At 36.7% G+C, this 20,699-nt stretch overlaps 1 protein-coding gene across 1 annotated transcript; it reads left to right on the top strand.

Moving 5' to 3' along the window:
• Positions 1–16,776: 16,776 nt before the first annotated feature.
• Positions 16,777–18,065, top strand: LOC126031092 (DCN1-like protein 1). The gene is given in 2 exon segments (XM_049789373.1): positions 16,777–16,917; positions 16,919–18,065. Coding segments are annotated over 2 exon segments (780 nt in total). The 5' UTR covers positions 16,777–16,788; the 3' UTR covers positions 17,570–18,065.
• The last annotated feature ends 2,634 nt before the right edge of the window (positions 18,066–20,699 follow it).

Here is a 20,699-nt window from a genome sequence, read left to right as displayed (position 1 = left end):
AGTGTGGAAATTTTGGAGGTTCACAAATGAACTAAAAATATAAATATCTACTGAAGTTGGTGATTCTGTAAATATCTCCAAATAAACTTGTGTTACAATCATGTCATTAAAACTAAAACAATTGGCTGTAATAGCATTCGCTACTAGTTTCTGCATACACATGCTCATGCACAGGACACATGTGAAAAATATAGTATTGGAAAAAAATAGGATATTCCTGGCTTTGTATGCATATATACATATAAAATTTCATTAAAAATGCAATATTAAAAAATCAGAGAGGTATTTAAGTCAAGTGGCCAAATATGAACGTTTCTTTTTTCTTTTATGTTTTCATCAAAAAGATGCGTCCTTTAACTAAGTTGAGATATAAATATGTAATCAAAGTTGTTATAGCCTTTTATATATGTGATAGAATGAACACTTATCTGGAATGAATCTTATTGTGATATTTGTATTTTTTTTTTTTGGATTTTGGGTCACACCCAGTGGTGTTCAGGGGTTGCTCCTGGCAGGCAAGGGGGACCATATGGGACACCGGGATTTGAACCAACCACCTTTGGTCCTGGATCGGCTGCTTGCAAGGCAAACACCGCTGTGCTATCTCTCCGGGCCCTTATTGTGATATTTGTTATAAATAGGATATGCATTTGTGAAACACCTTTTTAAATTCTGTGTGCATGGAGAAAGATGATATTGAGTGAATGTGACATTCTCTACCTGCGATCTCAAGTAGCAAGGAAAATAGGTTGATCAGATTCAGTGATATTACAGGAGAAAGACTTGCTGGCTGTGGTCATCATGCTGGCAGTTCCCTTTGAAGCGGTGTATGAAGTAGTAGCAACAGTTAAAGAAAGGCTGTTGAAATTAAAATTATGATCACATTAATTTTTAAACTAAAGTTCATGTATTCTATTCAATGAAAGGAACCATGTCATATAAAACAAAAAAACAGTTTCTGCTGATACCTAATTATATCTTTTCCCTCATCTGTTTCTAATTTGGAACTTTAACTCATTCTAGTAGAGAGAGATAGACAGAGAAAAGATTCAGTTAAGACTTAGGAACCAATTTCAGAGCTTTATCAATATAAAAGGTAATATAGGTTCTATCATTATTTTTTATGTTTTAATCTTTATTTAAAACTGTGATTTACAAAGTTGATTATAATACAGTTGTTTCAGTGTACTCTGTCATCAAAACTACCACCAGTGTGACCTTCCTTTCAATGCTCTCAGCATGCTACCCATCTCCCACGCTTTCCCCTTAGGAGGCAGAAAATAATTTACTTTATATTGCTTGTTAAAACATATCTCACAAAGGTGTTACCACAGTCATTGTCTAAGGATTTAATGCATGGTTTGGTGCTAGTTGATCCATCTGTGTCATTGTTTTTGCTTATTGATTTTAGTGGACTTCTCTGCAAATTTGCCATTTGCTTTTCTCCTACTGGGTTTTCAATATTGTTAATTTAGAAGGCATCGTGCATCACATAAGTGGCTGCATGCTCCAGGAGCTGTGGAAGTGGAGTAATTCAGAAGCTTAACATTTCTTTGAGATTAGTGCTGGGACTGTGAGGTTAGATGTTTCATACGACAGAGAATGTTGGGTGTCCATCACTATTTTTTTAATTTTTTATTTTTAATTATGAGAACAAAGATGCAAAGAAAGAGGACAAGATAAAGTTACAGTGGATGGACAATCACCCATAACATAATTCTAAGAAGAAGTACCCTTGCTGATATCTTAACTTTGAACTTTCAGCCAAAGAACATTAAGATAAATAAAACAGAATTCATGTACAATTACTATTTTTGAAGACTATCAAGACCCTTTGAAACAATGTATTATGGGAAGATATGTAAGAATATGAAGAATAATATTCCTGATCCAAACTTTTAATAAGGGATTTTTGGTCTTGATATGACAGATTCTTAGTTGGATACTGACAGCTTCAAGGCACATAAGAAATTAACTGTTTACTCTTGATAGAACATAACTGCAAATGATAGGGTATGTAGAAAGAACCACATTTTTCTCCCAAGCTTAAAGTAAATAAGATGAATAGACAAGGCATTTGTAAAGTGTGATTAACTAAATAATACTTTAAAGAGTTCTTGCTGAAGAAAGAGACAACCAAGAACTAATAAAAATAAAATATTGAGTACAGAATAATTGATTTGTACTATAATAAAACAGTGCTGAAAATACTAGCATATACAAGTGTAGCATATCTCTATCATACTCAAGAAAATCTTCTATAGGGCAGGAGTCAGTGCTTTTTTTTTGTTTGTTTTGATTTTTGTTTTTAGGGCCACACCCGTTTGATGCTCAGGGGTTACTCCTGGCTAAGCGCTCAGAAATTGCCTCTGGCTTGGGGGGACCATATGAGACACCGGGGAATCGAACCGCTGTCCTTCCTTGGCTAGCACTAGCAGGGCAGACACCTTTCCTCTAGCGCCACCTCGCCGGCCCCAGAATCTGTGCTTATAATTTAAATTTTTGGGGGGATTAGGAATCATATATAGCCTCTCCTGGCATAGGGTGTAGGGGTTGTTCCTGGGCATCAAATGCGGGAGTCCAGAATGCAAAAACATATGTTCTAGTTCTTAGAATTCTTTTCCTGAGAAAAAAAACATTATTTTTCTTAATTTCTTCTCAACATTTGTCCACAAGATATATATGCTTCTTTTAAAATAGTTTAATACTTTTTCCTCTATTCATCATTCCTTTATGGTACTTACTAGCCATCACATCTGGCTTCTTCAGTCTTCCTACATCCCATATATTCCAAGATCCCAATAGCTGTGCATGAAAGAGCAGAATGATCTTATACCTCCTTTCTTGAATGTCATTTCTAGTTCCCTGATAACTTTATTTTTCAAATCTCAACTTAGACGACATCTTCTCTATGTAATACTTGATGGTTGATTTACATAGGTGAAGACTATCCTTTTTCTCTGTCCCTATAAAAGCACTTAGCTAACACTTTTATTTCTTTCTCTACCTAGAGATTACCAGAACCTGGCTTAGTAAATAACAAGTCAAATTACAAGTACTAGTTATTTATTTATCATTTAACTTTTCACTATGTAAAAGAATGAATGGCAAGAAGAATGGTAGTTTTTTGGCAGAAAAAGAGCTATTCTGATTAACCAGAATTAACCTGTTGGCAGCAAAGTTAAGAAGCTGTAGAAGACTGAAGTTTCTTTATGCTTAAGTTCATAGACACCTCATTCAGAAAAATGGAAACATTTAATAAATAATTTTATGACTTTATAATTACTTATCAAAAATCTAAAAAGTCTAAATTAACTATCACTTATGGCCTCCCCCAATATTGTTGGCAAAGGCCCAAGGTTGCAGTCCTGGGTCATTCATTTTTTTTTGCTCTCATTGCTAGGGTAACATCATTGCAAAGGCTTAAACATCCAGCAGAGAATCTAGATAAAGGCATTTCTCTTTATTTTACTTGCCTGAATAATTTCAATCACTCATCCAACTGCTTTCTGATGCCCTGCTGGGTTTTCCCTGGCAAATGATATCTAGTTATACAGCAAAGGAAGCACCCAGTACCCTTTCAATATCCTCTCAGTCAATCACTCAACAAGTTATTTATTGAGCATTTACTGATGTGACTATCTCAGAATTAATATGATAGAGTTGGCTGCTTTCAAGCTCAGAGGCTCAATTAAATAGCACTTTACATGATTTTGACTTGGCATACCTCGAAGGACAATATTTTTCAAGGCCACTGTGAACTTAGTAATGACAAACCAGCCGGTAATTAATTTTAGATGGAATCATGATATTTTTTTTTGCCTGATCCCCAGCACAGGCTTTAAGACTGTCCTGATACAAAGCATTTATGACTAAATTATGTCCTCAGATGTCTGAAAATTATGTCCTTCTGGTCTTTATATTTTGAGAGTGAAACTGAGCACCCTGCAAACAATAGAATAAAAATGACAGACTTTCTGATCTGAAGTTTGGGCTGAGGACTAATAATATGAGAAAATGAGAATAACTTCAAAATTTTGTGAACATACAATTTTACTTATCCTTTGGTATCCAAACACTCTATCCTCTATGACTTTATATTTCAATAGAAATAAATTTATATTTATTTATTCTATTAAAATATAAATTCAGAGAGGGGGATACATTAGTTCATTTAATCTACTACTTATATTTGGGGCTAAAGGAAATATGACCACGAAGTAGTCAATTGTATGGGGAGAAGCAGAGATATTGGCCAGAACCATATCATAAATACAGACATACTGATATCTTAAACATCACTGCTTACCTAAAACTTATTTTATCTGCTCATTTGTAAACCTGGCATTCTTATGGTCTGATTTGGGGGATAGGGGTTGACTCAGTTATGCTCAGAGTTTACTCCTGGCTCTGTGCTCAGGTATCACTCCTTTTTAGTGCTCAGATGGCCATATACCACTGCTGGATACCAAATTGAGGTCAGCCATATGCAAAGCAAGCATCTTAACCCTTGTCTTATCTTTTGTTTTTGTTTTGGGGCCACACCCAGTGATGCTCAGGGGTTACTCCTGGCTCTACACTCAGAAATCGCTCCTGACTTGGGGACCATATGGGACTGCAGGGGGGGTTGTGTCTAACTGCAGTCTGTCCTAGGTCAGCCGCATGCAAGGCAAATACTCTACCGCTGTGCCACTGCTCTGGCCCCAACCCTTATCCTATATTTTTGGCTCTAAAACCTGGCATTTCTAAATCAGGACCTTTTGTCTGCAAGTTACTTTTAGTCCAGAAAGGATTTATGATTATTACCACAAACTTTAGATGATATCTGTGTATCTATGTGAGTTATTCATCATAATTATCAGATAGTTATAGTATCACAAACTCTGGGTCTTGGGTAGGAACTGCCTAGGATAAGCTACAAGACAGAATTACATACTGTTTAGACACTTAAGTTTTGAGTTAAGGGACTTGAATTTAAACACTAATCCTCTATGCTAGTTATGTAACTTTTGGCAAGTTACTTAACCTTCCCCATCTTCATCTATAAAATGAGAATACTACTCTCTAAAGTTGTATAATTAAATGAAACTATACTCAGCACAGGGCTGTTACAACACAAAACTATAAACTTCTGTTATCTATAAGATTCCATATGCCTTATGTAATGTTTTAATTTTGAGACTACACTTTTTGAGGCTTATTCCTGTTTGGTTTTTTTTTTCTGATGTTGCCTTCTTGGCTGGGTTCAGGGAACCATCTGTACTATCAAAAATATAACCAAATCAACTGCATGGAAGAAAAGCAGGTTTGTATACTGCTTTCCTGACCCTATTTTCTTGGCTCTAAACGTCACAAACATTACTAAGTTTATTCTAATTAATAAAAATTAATTTTGGACTGCTTATCTGCAACATTAAACTTAGCTATATTGAAAGAAATCAGTACATCAAAAGAGTTTTACTCTCCTTTTTTATGTTTTTTCCTTTTTTGTAAATTGGGGCTCCTGCATTTTCAAAGAATTTTGAGACACATATAACTTTTTTTTTACCACATATTTCTGCATTTTTCTATAAAACTAAGAAAAAAGAAAGAAAGAAATATTGGGAGCCAGGGGCCAAATAGTCACAGATGTATTGGTGGAGAAAACAAAAAAAGGACAGAACTAAAAATTCAAGCCAAAGACAAGACAATAGAATAAAGAGTCTTAAACTTCAATATTCTAAACTCAAAGGGACCTGTTACACTACCAGGCCAGAAGGAAAAGGTGGTGGGATAGGATGCTCTCTGGGACCATACGTGGAGGGAACTTGACACTGGTGGTGGGAAGGGCCCTGGCTCACTGTATATCTGAAGTTCAGCTATAAAGGACTCTAAATCACAATGGTTTCAATAAAATAAAATAATAAGTGTGACACCAGGCGGGGAAAATCCGCGAAAGTACACCGGCCCAGTGGGGCCCAACTGTGAAAAACTGTGAGTGTAACCTGTCTATGTCTGTCTACTGTCCTCTTGCGTAAAACTCTTGCGAGTGGGGCAAAAAGAGGCTCCAGCAGAGCACGGCCGCTCCGCTTCGCTACGCGGCCGTGCACTCTTTCTAAGGAAAGAACTCCATTGCAACAAGGAGGAAAAATCACACTAAGAACGGCGCTATATCACAGAAGCAAACATTTCTCTCCGGACTGTCTTCTCTGTTGCATGCTCGGGCCTAAGATTTGACCCAGTGTGAGGCTTCATCCACGGAGGACTCCCCTCCCTTAGAGGCAAGTCAGCCCATCCAGAAAGGGAGGAGCCAGAGGAGTGTGCTGCCTGCATCATATAGACAATGAATACCACCACAACACCTAGAAAAACCCACAATACAAGTGTGACAATGGGGAAACAACACAGGCCAGCATCAGACATAGAGAATGAAGATGACAATTCTGAGGACCAGATAATGACCAACCAACTAATCAACCTCTCAGATAAGGACTTTAGACTAGCAATATGGAAGATGCTCAACGGACTCCAAGAAACCATGGATCGAGTTGAACAGAACACTAATAAGAACCAAGAAAATATGAAGACAGAAATCACAAAATTCCAAACTGAAATAACATGTCAACTAACAGGACTGAAAAAGTCAGTAAACAAAGTGAATGACAAAATGGATAAGCCCTGGGACAGGGTATCAGAAGCTGAGAATAGACTTGGTGCTGTGGAAGATGAGATACATAACAATTCCATACAGCAGGAGAGATTGGACAAAAAACTTAAAGCAAATGAGCAGACAATGGAAAAATTAGTCAAAGAATGGGAACAGATGAAAATAGAAGTCTATTATAAGATCAACAGAAACAACTTAAGAATCATTGGAGTCCCAGAGACCCAGGAAGAAAATTTCCAGGAAGAATAAATGGTCAAGAACATCATTAAAGAGAAACTTCCGGGGCCGGGCGGTGGCGCTAGAGGTAAGGTGCCTGCCTTGCCTGCGCTAGCCTTGGACGGACCGCGGTTCGATCCCCCGGTGTCCCATATGGTCCCCCAAGCCAGGAGCGACTTCTGAGCGCATAGCCAGGAGTAACCCCTGAGCATCACTGGGTGTGGCCCAAAAAACAAAAAAAAAAAAAAAAAGAAAGAAAGAAAACTTTGGGGCCGGGCGGTGGCGCTAAAGGTAAGGTGCCTGCCTTGCCTGCGCTAGCCTTGGACGGACCGCGGTTCGATCCCCCGGTGTCCCATATGGTCCCCCAAGCCAGGAGCAACTTCTGAGCGCATAGCCAGGAGTAACCCCTGAGCGTTACCGGGTGTGGCCCAAAAACCAAAAAAAAAAAAAAAAAAAAAAAGAGAAACTTCCGGAGCTAAAGAATATATGTGATCAAATCCTGCATGCCCGAAGAGTACCAACCAAAAGAGACCCCAGAAAAACCACCCCAAGACACATCCTAGTCACAATGACAAATCCCACAGATAGAGACAGAATTCTGAAAACAGCAAGATCAAAAGGGGAAATCATGTTCAAGCAAGCTTCCCTGAGATTTACAGCAGACCTGTCACCAGAAACACTCAATGCCAGAAAGCAGTAGTGGGATATTGTGACAAGACTGAATGAAATGAATGCTTCACCCAGAATACTATACCCAGCAAAACTCACTTTCCGGTTTGACAGAAGAATACATGGTTTCACAGACAAAAAACAGCTCAGAAACTTCACAGACACAAAACCAGTCTTAAGAGAAAAACTGAAAGACCTAATCTAAGACAAGACTACCCAAAAGACACACCAAATTTTGAAATAAATATGGCGTTAAATCCCAGGAAAATTCTCTTTCTCAACGTCAATGGACTAAATGCACCAGTTAAGAGACACAGAGTGGATAAATGGATCAAAAAACTCAATCCAACCTTCTGCTGCCTACAAGAAACGCACCTGAATAGTCAGAAAAAACATAGACTCAAAATAAAAGGCTGGAGAAAAATTATCCAAGCAAACAACACCCATAAAAAAGCTGGAGTGGCCATACTAATATCAGATAATGCAAACTTTATACTCAGGAAGGTTGTAAGGGACAAAGACGGACATTTTATATTAATCAAGGGGTACGTAGAGCAGGAAGAATTCAGTCTCCTAAACATATATGCACCGAATGAGGGGCCAGCAAAATATTTAATACAACTGTTGAGAAATCTGAAAAATAATATCAACAACAACACAATAATTGTGGGGGACCATAACACGGCTTTGTCAACACTGGATAGGTCAACCAGACTGAAACCCAGCAAGAATATACTAGACCTGAGGAGAGAAATGGAAGAAAGAGGCCTAGTGGATATATACAGGACACTCCATCCCCAGAAACCTGGATACACATTCTTCTCCAATGTACATGGGACATTCTCCAGGATAGACTACATGCTGGCACATAAAACATACCTCCATAAGGTCAAGAGGATAGAAATTTTGCAGACTACCTTCGCTGACCACAAGGCTCTGAAATTATTTGTGAACTCCAAAGGGATTCAGAAGAAACACTTTAACACCTGGAAGTTAAACAGCCTCATGCTCAATAACCAGTGGGTCCGAGATGAAATCAAGGAGGAAATAAAAAGGTTCCTGGAAACAAATGACAATAACGACACAAACTATCAGAACTTATGGGACACAGCAAAAGCAATACTGAGAGGAAAATTTATAGCTTTGCAAGCACACATCAGGAAGGAAGAAGGAGCTTACCTGAGTAGCTTAATGACACAGCTAATAGAACTAGAAAATGCTCAACAAAAGGACCCAAGAATAGGAAGACAGTAGGAAATAACAAAGCTGAGAGCAGAAATCAACGAAGTGGAAACTCAAAAAACAATCCGAAAGATCAAAGAAAGCAGAAGTTGGTTCCTTAAAAAAAATAAACAAGATTGATAGACCACTGGCAAACCTAACAAAGAAAGAGAGAGAGAGAAACTTGATAACTCGTATCAGGAATGAAAAAGGAGAGATCACTACTGATATGACAGAGATTCAAAGGGTAATCAGAAACTACTTTGAAAAACTCTACGCCACTAAAAATGAGAACCTGGAAGAAATGGATAAATTCTTGGACTCTTATAATCTTCCACGGTTGAAGGAAGAGGATGTAGCATATCTAAACACCCCCATCACCATTGATGAAATTAAAACAGTAATCAAAAGTCTGCCGAAAAACAAAAGCCCAGGTCCAGATGGATTCACTAATGAATTCTATCAAACTTTCCAAGAGGAACTACTGCCAATCTTGGCAAGGCTCTTTCATGAAATTGAACAAACAGAAACACTTCCAAATAGCTTTTATGAAGGCAACATCACCTTGATACCTAAACCAGACAGAGATGCTACCAAAAAAGGAAATTACAGACCAATATCACTGATGAATGCAGATGCAAAGATCCTCAACAAAATCCTGGCAAATAGGATTCAATGCCTCGTTAAAAAGATCATCCACTACGATCAAGTAGGTTTCATCCCAGGAATGCAAGGCTGGTTTAACATCCGTAAATCTGTCAACATAATACACAACATCAATAACAAGAAAAATAAAAACCACATGATCGTATCAATAGATGCAGAGAAAGCATTTGATAAGGTCCAACACCCATTCTTGATCAAAACTCTCAGCAAGATGGGAATGGAGGGAACCTTTCTCAATATAGTGAAGGCCATCTACCACAAGCCAGTGGCAAATATTATCCTCAATGGAGAAAAACTGAAAGCCTTCCTTCTAAATTCTGGCACAAGACAAGGCTGTCCTCTCTCACCACTCCTATTCAACATAGCACTGGAAGTACTTGCTATAGCGATTAGGCAAGAAAAGGATATCAAGGGAATCCAGATAGGAAAGGAAGAAGTCAAGCTCTCACTGTTTGCAGATGACATGATACTCTACTTAGAAAACCCTAAAGACTCTACCAAAAAGCTTCTAGAAACAATAGACTCATATAGCAAGGTGGCAGGCTACAAAATTAACACAGAAAAATCAATGGCCTTTCTATACACCACTAGTAATAAGGATGAAATAAAAATTAAGAAAACATCCCCATTCACAATAGTGCCACACAAACTCAAATATCTTGGAATCAACTTGACTAAATATGTGAAGGACCTATACAAGGAAAACTATAAAACTCTGCTCCAAGAAATAAGAGAGGACACACGAAAATGGAAATGCATACGCTGCTCATGGATTGGCAGGATTAACATCATAAAAATGGCAATACTCTCTAAGGCATTATACAGATTTAATGCCATCCCTCTAAAGATACCCATGACATTCTTCAAAGAAGTGGATCAGACACTTTTGAAATTCATTTGGAACAATAAACACCCTCGAATAGCTAAAGCAATCATTGGGAAAAAGAATATGGGAGGAATTACTTTCCCCAACTTTAAACTGTACTACAAAGCAATAGTTATCAAAACGGCATGTATTGGAATAAGGACAGGTCCTCAGATCAGTGGAATAGGCTTGAATACTCAGAAAATGTTACCCAGACATACAACCACCTAATTTTTGATAAAGGAGCAGGAAATCCTAAATGGAGCAGGGAAAGCCTCTTCAACAAGTGGTGTTGGCACAATTGGATAGCCACTTGCAAAAAATTGAACTTAGACCCCCAGCTAACATCATGTACGAAGGGTAAATCCAAATGGATGAAAGACCTCGATATCAGCCCCCAAACCATAAGATATATAGAACAGCACATAGGCAAAACACTCCAGGACATTACAGGCATCTTCAAGGAGGAAACTGCACTCTCCAAGCAAGTGAAAGCAGAGATTAACAGATGGGAATATATTAAGCTGAGAAGCTTCTGCACCTCAAAGGAAATAGTGCCCAGGATACAAGAGCCACCCACTGAGTGGGAGAAACTATTCACCCAATACCCATCAGATAAGGGGCTAATCTCCAAAATATACAAGGCACTGACAGAACTTTACAAGAAAAAAAGATCTAACCCCATCAAAAAATGGGGAGAAGAAATGAACAGACACTTTGACAAAGAAGAAATACACATGGCCAAAAGACACATGAAAAAATGTTCCACATCACTAATCATCAGGGAGATGCAAATCAAAACAACTCTGAGGTACCACCTCACACCCCAGAGAATGGCACACATCACAAAGAATGAGAATAAACAGTGTTGGCGGGGATGTGGAGAGAAAGGAACTCTTATCCACTGCTGGTGGGAATGCCGTCTAGTTCAACCTTTATGGAAAGCGATATGGAGATTCCTCCAAAAAGTGGAAATCGAGCTCCCATACGATCCAGCTATACCAGTCCTAGGAATATACCCTAGGAACATAAAAATACAATACAAAAACCCCTTCCTTACACCTATATTCATTGCAGCACTATTTACCATAGCAAGACTCTGGAAACAACCAAGATGCCCTTCAACAGACGAATGGCTAAAGAAACTGTGGTACATATACACAATGGAATATTATGCAGCTGTCAGGAGAGATGAAGTCATGAAAGTTTCCTGTACATAGATGTACACGGAATCTATTATGCTGAGTGAAATAAGTCAGAGAGAGAGAGAGAAAAACGCAGAATGGTCTCACTCATCTATGGGTTTTAAGAAAAATGAAAGACACCCTTGTAATAATAATTTTCAGACACAAAAGAGAAAAGAGCTGGAAGCTCCAGCTCACCTCAGGAAGCTCACCACAAAGAGTGATGAGTTTAGTTAGGGAAATAACTACATTTTGAACTGTCCTAATAACGAGAATGTATGAGGAAAATGGAGAGCCTGTCTAGAGTACAGGCGGGGGTCGGGTGGGGAGAAGGGAGACTTGGGACATTGGTGATGGGAATGTTGCACTGGTGATGGGTGGTGTTCTTTACATGACTGAAACCCAAACACAATCATGTATGTAATTAAGGTGTTTAAATAATTTAAAAAATAATAATAATAAGTTATTTAATTACATGTTTATGCATACTTATTTATTTACTCAAGCAAATTACACATAATCATGTTGGAATTATGTGAATATAGAATCTGTATATGGATGCATTGAGATTTCTGTCACTCAGTGATGATTCCTGAGCATGAGTGTAGGTTACTATGGGAGGTAGTTCAGAGAAAAAGTTGAAGTGATTTTTTATAGTTGGGGAATTCCTTTCAAATGTGAAATCTCATGCTAGTTTCCAAATAAATCACCAGGGTGAAAAAGAAGCTAAACATTTAAGGAGTGGGTGGGTTCAAGGGTACCAAAGCTGAGATCGGTTTATAGAGGAATACCTATGCATCACAGAGTAAGATTCACTGAGCATTTTTCCCATTTCAGGCATAGTTTTCCATCCTATGACTCACAAAAGGATTATTCAACTATTCAACTATTTTTCACTGGAATTGTATTTTATGCTTTATTTAAGATGGACTACTTGATTCCCTTCAGCCTAGTTCTTGAGAGGACAGTAGTCAAACAAATATAACATGTATAATAAAGTATTGGATTAAGAAGATTTAGTGGATTTTATTGACTTTTAAAAAACATGCTATTTGGGCTTCCCCCTCCCTACTCTATGGGGAGGAGCAAGGGGAGGAGCCGGGTAGATATCTGGCTTCCGGTTCTCTCTGATTCGGGAGGCCAGCTCTTCCCAGTTATGGGGTTAGGGGACTCGCCACTCTGGAGGCCTTCTCCCTAGCTTGGGGGGGGTGGTGCTGGGAGGCTTGGCAGGCCCCCAGCCATTCCCCTATTTCTCCCCTGGACTCAAGGCCTTCCCTGGGTGCCGGCTCAGGTGGACTCTATAGTGGTTCTCAGGCTTTCCCCCTTTCTCTCCCTACTCCCTACACTAAGGGAGGAAACGCATGGAGAGGAGGGAGGGCCGATGCAGCACTGGTGTATGTTGAGACATTCACTGGTGATTTATTTTTCTCATTGGTCTCCATTTTAAAAACCGCACTGGAGCATACTATATATATTGAAAAGAAAAATGAAAGGATGGACTCTCAGACTGGGAAGAGACCAGTACTCTTTTCCTACTTGTTTACTTCAGTGGCCTCTTGGCCTCTTCCTTCCTTCATTGTTTAACTGTGGTTGCTACCATACTAGGTTTCAGATTAGTTCCCATTCAAATGCATTTCCTGATATGGAACTACGGGGAGTCATTTTGCAGACTCCAGAAGGCTAAATCATAGACCAAAGTGGTGTCCAGGATTCAGCACCCTCCTCCCGACTATTAAAAAATTATTTAAAAAAAAACATGCTATTTGGGGGCCTGAGCGATAGCACAGTGGTAAGGGCTTTTGCCTTACACATAGCCAACAGAGGACGGATCCCGGTTCGAATACTGGCATCCCATATAGTCCCCTAAGCCTGCCAGGAGCAACTTCTGATTGCAGAGCCAATAGTGGCTCCCGAGCACCACCAGGTGTGATGCCCCCACCCATCAAAAAAAAAAAAACAACTAAAAAAATATGCTATGCTATTTGGAATAATTTCACTTGTTTGTGGGATACATGCATGGACATGGGAACTATTATGCTATGTGAAATGAATCAGAAGGAGAGAGATCAACATAGAATAGTCACATTCATCTGTGGGATTTAAGAAAAATAAAAGACAGTATGATAATAATACCCATAGATAATAAGAGATGAGGACTGGAAGAATCAGACCCTGATATTAAATTTACCACAAAAAAACATTGAGCTCAGTTAGAGAAATAACTGCACTAACAGCTACCACAACAGTGAGAGTGAGAGAGAGAAATAGAATACCTGTCCAAAGACAGACAGGCGATGAAGGAGGAGAAAAATGGAGAATGTTGGTGGCTGGAAAAAGTTAAACTGGTGAAGGGTAATGTACATTTGATGGCTAAAACCCAACCATGAACATTTTTGTAATCACAGTGCTTAAAGAATTATTATAAATTATTATAAAACAGAAAAGAAAAGCAAAAGATAGTATGGTAATAATATCTAGAAACAATAGAGACAATAGAGATGAAGGTCAGTATGACCAGTCTCTGGCAGAAAGCTTGAATAAAGAGCTAAAATTGCAGTTAGGATAAATAAGGGTCCACTATGACCATGATGGTTGAAATTAATCACTCTGGACACAAGCACAATGCTGAAAGGAGATAAGTTGATAGACATGGTATGATACCCCGTCATTAGAAATAGGGCAACAGTGTCAAAAAGGGAATAAATGGAAAAAAGTGGAAAAGAGAGAAAGAGAAGTGAAATGTATGCCCAGAGGCAGATAGGGAGGGGAGTGGGAGCAATACTGGGGACACTGGTGATTGGTAAGGTGAAGGGAGGTACACATTGAACGAAACTCAATCATGAACAATTTTGTAATTATGGTGTTTAAATAAATGTAAAACTATTCTGTTATTAAAATATGCATATTTTGGAATGGAATAAAAGTAACTGAAACAAATTACTATTGTTTATGAGTGGCTGTTCACATGTAGCAATTAAATTTTCCAGATTTATCATGATTTACAGAAAATGTGGTTCTCTATAAGCTAATTGCCTGGAAATTTTAGAGCAGTTTAATTTTAAATTTCTTTTCTTTAGGCTCATAAAAAAGAACTCATATATTTGCTTGTGATACTCTTCAGTTTGCATTTTTTATATGTCTGTATACAAAGAAAATGGTGAGAAAACAAGAAAAATGTTCCAGGCCAAACAGCTACTTATATGAGCAATGAGGGTCAATTAGAATATTTGGAAGAAACTAAATTGTGCAGAGCCATATCCAGATAAAATATCCAGGAGATGGATATTTAAACCCAAAGCCCCTTTTTACAAATTATTACCAAGAATTCAGGCGCAGGCCCAAACAATAGCAAGGTGGCTAAGTTGTTTGACTTGCATTCAACCAAGCCCTGGTCAATTCCAGGCATCCCATATGGTCCCCTAAGATTGCCAGGAACAAGTTTTGAGTGTGAATGCAGAGCCAAGAGTAACCCCTGAGTGCCACCAGAAGTAGCTCAAAACCAAAAATGAACAAACAATAACAACAGCAACAAAAGAGTTCAGGAAGCTTTATTTTTTCTCTTCTCTAGAGGAAAGCTATTTCAGATGAAGCTAATGACATCTTTCAAGAATCATAAAATACCCCAAAAGCTTTTCATTTGCAATAAAAATATATAGGCTGTTATCATTTTTATCAATAAAAGTTACATTTTACCCTAATTTATAAGTAGATACTGTTAAGAAAACCTGGATAATAAAGTTAAGTTTTTTGTTTCCGTTTAATAGAAGCTTTTCATTTTATCACACAGCTCTCTTGGTTTATGAGAGTTGACCTTGAGGATAGTTGTATTTTAGGTACTGGGAGTTGGAAGCATGAAGTTTAAGCTTATTAAGGGACTGTAGATTAAGTGATAACTAGGTAGATTTGCTAAGCAACTAAGAAAAAGCAAGAGTAAATTTTATGTAATAGGTTTACTGTCTAAAATTCTGGACATTCCCATCAAAATCTCCATGGGAGTTTTGTTTGTGTTTTGGATATTTACAATAAAATTATCCTAGAATAATAGAGAGAAAGTGAAAGTAACCAAGATAACTGGGCAAATAATTGCTATTATTTTCATGGCCATGTACTAAGGTATAGTATTAATATGTCCAATATAAACTCTGTGTAGGCATAAATACATACAGTATAAACTACAGTATAAAGAAACAGTATAAATAATTTTCATTTGATAATGAACACTGTGCTTTGGCTTTAGAGACCAAAAGAAAAATTAGAAACTTGGAAACAAATTCTGACTCTTGTGCCTTGGGAGTCATACCAAATATGATCATATCTCTATGCTCAGTGACACTCCTGATGTTGAGAGAGGACAGATAAAGGGATGGTCATATGCAAAGCAAGCATTTTAAGTCCTGTATTCTTTCTGGTTCACAAATTATGATATTTATAAGGGTCAATATATGATAGATGTACATTTATAAATAGCAAAAATTGAGACACTACTAATATATGTTATTGGGATACTTCATAAATAATTAGAAAATAAATATGTTTCTAACATTTTGTAGCAAATATAAAAATTCACAGACTAATAAACTGAAAGAATTATGATTCCTGTAAAATGCAGACATCTGGGGTATTCACTAAATGATACATGTAGAATAATTACTTTTGGATGACGCTTTTTAATTGAATTGAATTAATGGTTTAGTAATATGTTGCAATAAGAAGAATATCAAGATGATTAAAAGATCTGAAAACTCACAAAATTAAAAGATTAAACATAATGCTGAGTAAATAAAAATTTTTTAAAAGGAAAATATTATAAATAGTAAACATAAAATTACTGAGAAAGGATGACATCTAGGATATTTTTTGGTAAAGATATCTCAAAGGTTTAAAGTATGTTCCCTTTAAATAAAGCAGAATGGAAATTGTATCCCACCAAATTATAAAAAAGACATAACCTACAAAAAAGGAACTGTCATTATAAATTAGTAAAAGTGTTAGTGACATATGACAAAGCCTTGATACATAAAATATTTTTACATTGTTATAAATAAATATAATTTTTCATCAGTGCAGAAACTAACACTTACCTTCTACTAACTCTTAATGTTTCTTTTTCCTCAAACTAACTCAGTATTTGGCATATTATAATCTGAACAAGTGAATTACTGGAGAGATAAGTGTCCTAATATAAAAATATTTAAGTAGGTGAAGAATTTGAAGAGGAGATTACAAAAGAAGAGTAGTCTCAAATTTATTAAAATTTCTAACTTCAATAGTAAACATGATGAAAGTTAAAATGTTTTATCATTGGCCTGGAGGACACCAACATGAAAAAGTTGAAATCATCACAGAAGGATAAAGTTCGTCAGTTTATGATCTTTACACAATCTAGTGAAAAAACAGCAGTAAGTTGTCTGTCTCAAAATGACTGGAAGTTAGATGTTGCAACAGACAATTTTTTTTCAAAATCCTGAACTTTATATACGAGAGAGTGTAAAAGCATCACTGGACAGGAAGAAGTTAGAACAACTCTACAATAGATAAAAAGATCCTCAAGATGAAAATAAAATTGGAATAGATGGTATACAGCAGTTCTGTGATGACCTGGCACTCAACCCAGCCAGCATCAGTGTGTTGATCATCGCTTGGAACTTCAGAGCAGCGACACAGTGTGAGTTCTCCAGACAGGAGTTTATGGACGGCATGACTGAATTAGGGTGTGACAGCATAGAAAAACTAAAATCCCAGATACCCAAGATGGAACAAGAATTGAAAGAACCAGGACGATTTAAAGACTTTTACCAGTTTACCTTTAATTTTGCAAAGAACCCAGGACAAAAAGGATTAGATCTAAAAATGGCCATTGCCTACTGGAATTTAGTGCTTAATGGAAGATTTAAATTCTTAGACTTATGGAATAAATTTTTGTTGGAGCATCATAAACGTTCAATACCAAAAGATACTTGGAATCTTCTTTTAGACTTCAGTACAATGGTTGCAGATGACATGTCTAACTATGATGAAGAAGGAGCATGGCCTGTACTTATTGATGACTTTGTGGAATTTGCACGTCCTCAAATTGCTGGGACAAAAAGTACAACAGTGTAGCACTAAAGGAACCTTCTAGTATGTACATAGTCTGTACAATAAATTCAATGGAAAATTGCACAATTTCTGCTGGCTGGACTGAACTGAAGATCAATCCTCACAATTCAGACTGAGGGTTGAGACAAAACTTTAAGGCTACATCTTGGACCATATCATATTTCATTCTTCTAATGGTGGTTTGGGCTTGTCTTCTAGTCTGGGCCACTCTTAACATATATAATTCCAACATTGTGGATTTCATCTTATTATCTGTGGGCCATCATAGTTTATTCTCCCATAAGTCTTAGAAGCTTTATGGTGATTATTTTGAGATTTCCATCCTTGTTTAAAGCACAATGCTGTCTTCATCAGAAGACAGTTTGGCATAATAATTAAACATGAACATCACAATTATAAAAACTTCTTAAAGATATGCTTTGGGCTAGTTGCAAAAACTATGCTGATAGCACTTCCATGAGAGTGATATATTTAAGTGTACTGGATCTGAATGGTTTGGTTGGGGGATATTTTGGGGGGGACAAATGACATTTATTGTTGATGTGAGTTAGGGTATCTGATGAAAAAAATGTCAAAATAACTAATGTGAAACTTTATTTTAGAAAAACTTGATGTGCCTACCTGAAAACTTTTGTTTCAGACCCTTGGATTTCAAAAGGTTCCACAAAACTAGTCTGCACTTATCCATGGTTTATAGCTGCCCCACAGGGAGCTTTTAGTTAGAAGTCTACATAATGTTAAAGTTCATCCCTGTCTACATTATGCACTACATAATTGGATTTCATTATGATTTTGAAATGCTTATATGCCTGTCAAATAAGTTTAAACTATTTAATTTGTGTAGGTTGTTTTAGATTGAGATACAGTTCATACTCTAAATTTAGGCATGAGGGTTTATATTTTTTTTTCTTTTGGTCAGAGTACTATGGAACACAAATGAAATTCTCTTAATTTATAAGATAGTAGGGATTAAATTTTTAAAATGGTTGTGATGAACCATGAAGTTCAATATTTATAAACTAGGTACTGCTCTTTCAGAAAAATAGTCCATTTTTGATGACTTATTTTGTTGAAATTGCTTTAACTGCTAATCACTGTGGTTGCCAAATACTTAACTTCCAGAGCAAAGATTTTCAAGCAAGCATGCACTTGTTGCAAAATACCAATCTGACTTCTATTTTTGTGAATTATTTAGTCTCGCTACTATGTTATTTTATTGAAATTAGCTCAGTTTTTACATCAAAGCAGACTTTCTATCCTGTATTTTTTTTAACTACAAGACTCATGTACTGATTTCATGCTGAAAATACTCATTTCTCTGCTCATTTCCTTACATGAAGAAGGGTTTATTGTTTTCTTGAACATTTGTGTAAGACAGGATAAAAAGTGTAAAATTTCAGATACTGGATGAACTGTGGTCTTAACAGCTAAAGATTTTGCTTGGTGTATCCAAGGCATTATCTATGGTTAAATCTTGAAATAATCAAAAGAATGTACTTCGGTATATTAGTACATCTTATATAGATGTGGAAATGATTTTAAGAAACAGGACATATTAAAATTTTTTATTTACAGTTTTTAAATTGATTAGATATTTTTCTCAGATATAATTTTTCTCCAATCATAATTTTAATTCAATAATCCAATTCTACTAAAATGTTGAAAATGTCTTTTCCAGCTACTAGAATTGGTTAAAAAATAAGAAAAAAATAAGAATTCTGCTGCTTTCAGTATTTTCTAATTTCACATTTGTAAATATAAAGAGAAATTTCAATTATAAAAATATTTAAAAGATATATAGATATATGTACTATTTTGTTTCCTGTATTGAGGATTTTGAGTTATGTATTGTTTTTGGATTGATTGATTTGCATATGCTGTATTTTGAAATGAAATCCCATTAACTTTTCCAAATATAAAACTTTTTTTAAATATAAAAATGTTTTATCATCGTCTTTAAATTAGTCAAACTTAACAGGTCACAATGTTTGAAGAAAAATATAAAGCAGATGCTGAGGTTATAAGCTTACTATGTTAGGATGGGTAGTTGAAGGACAAGACCACACAGTTGAACCAACAAGCTACTAACTGACCAATCAGGGCCAACTCCCCCATGAAGTGACCCTGCCTCTAAGGTCACAAGCCAGGTTATAAAGGATTAGAAGCAGAAAGTCTTGACCTTTAATTTGATTGGCTGTTGTCTAGGATATTTCTAGGATGTTTTGTCATGGCATTTTATCTAGGGTGGTATCTTGTGGTTTCTAGGGACTCAGGTCTGCATCATTATTTTTGGGTTAGAAACAGCCTTAAATGGAAAGTTAGCCTGGTTAGTCTTAAATGGAAACTGAACTTTGGGTTGACAAAGTGGAGTTCTTTCTGCTCCAGGCTTCAAAACTAGAGTTTTAATTAAATATATAAAAACTTTAAGGCAACATTGTCTTTTGATTAAGAATTATATGTAAATGTAACCAGAGATCTTAAAATTAAATAAATAGTTATAAATTAGTTTGTTATAATTTTACTAAAATTTACTTATTCGCATTGATGAAAATATTTTAGAGGTAATTAATGCGAATGATCTTAATATTATATTTTAGAGATTAGTGATATGAAGAAATTATTAGGACAGATACTGTGAAAAAAGCAAGCTATAAAAAGTGTACCTGAAAGCAATGAAAGTGAAGAGCAGCCTTTTGGAGGAAGCCTGGAACTTGGGGTTTAGGAGAAGAGGTATGATAGGACAGGGAAGGGATCACTATGACAATGATAGAAGGAAGTGGTCATCTGGTTCAGGACTAAGTGCTGAGAAGAGATAAAAGTAAAATGTACAAAACCTATCAGTAGGCTTCTTCTGAGGAAACTGAGGACCTAAAGAGAACTTTGTCCTGTGCTCCTCTGTTTTCCTGAATCCTTCAAGCTCTCCTCAGAGCCCTGGGGAGCGAACCACCAAAAAAACTGCATTCTGAATCTACCCAGCCAGCAAGTGAGTGAGTAAGAAATAGCTGACAGTGGGGACTGCCAGGTGAAGTGCTGGTTGCTTCACCTGCAGAGTCTCCACCCAGCTGTGTTTCTTCTGAGGAAACTGAGAACCTAAAGAGAACCCTGTCCTATGCTTCTCTGTATTTTCTGAATC

Source organism: Suncus etruscus, chromosome 15 (genome assembly GCF_024139225.1).
Source record: "Suncus etruscus isolate mSunEtr1 chromosome 15, mSunEtr1.pri.cur, whole genome shotgun sequence".
Lineage (NCBI taxonomy): Eukaryota > Metazoa > Chordata > Mammalia > Eulipotyphla > Soricidae > Suncus > Suncus etruscus.
Note: the sequence above shows the minus strand (reverse complement) of the source record. Positions and strands in the feature narration are given on the sequence as shown.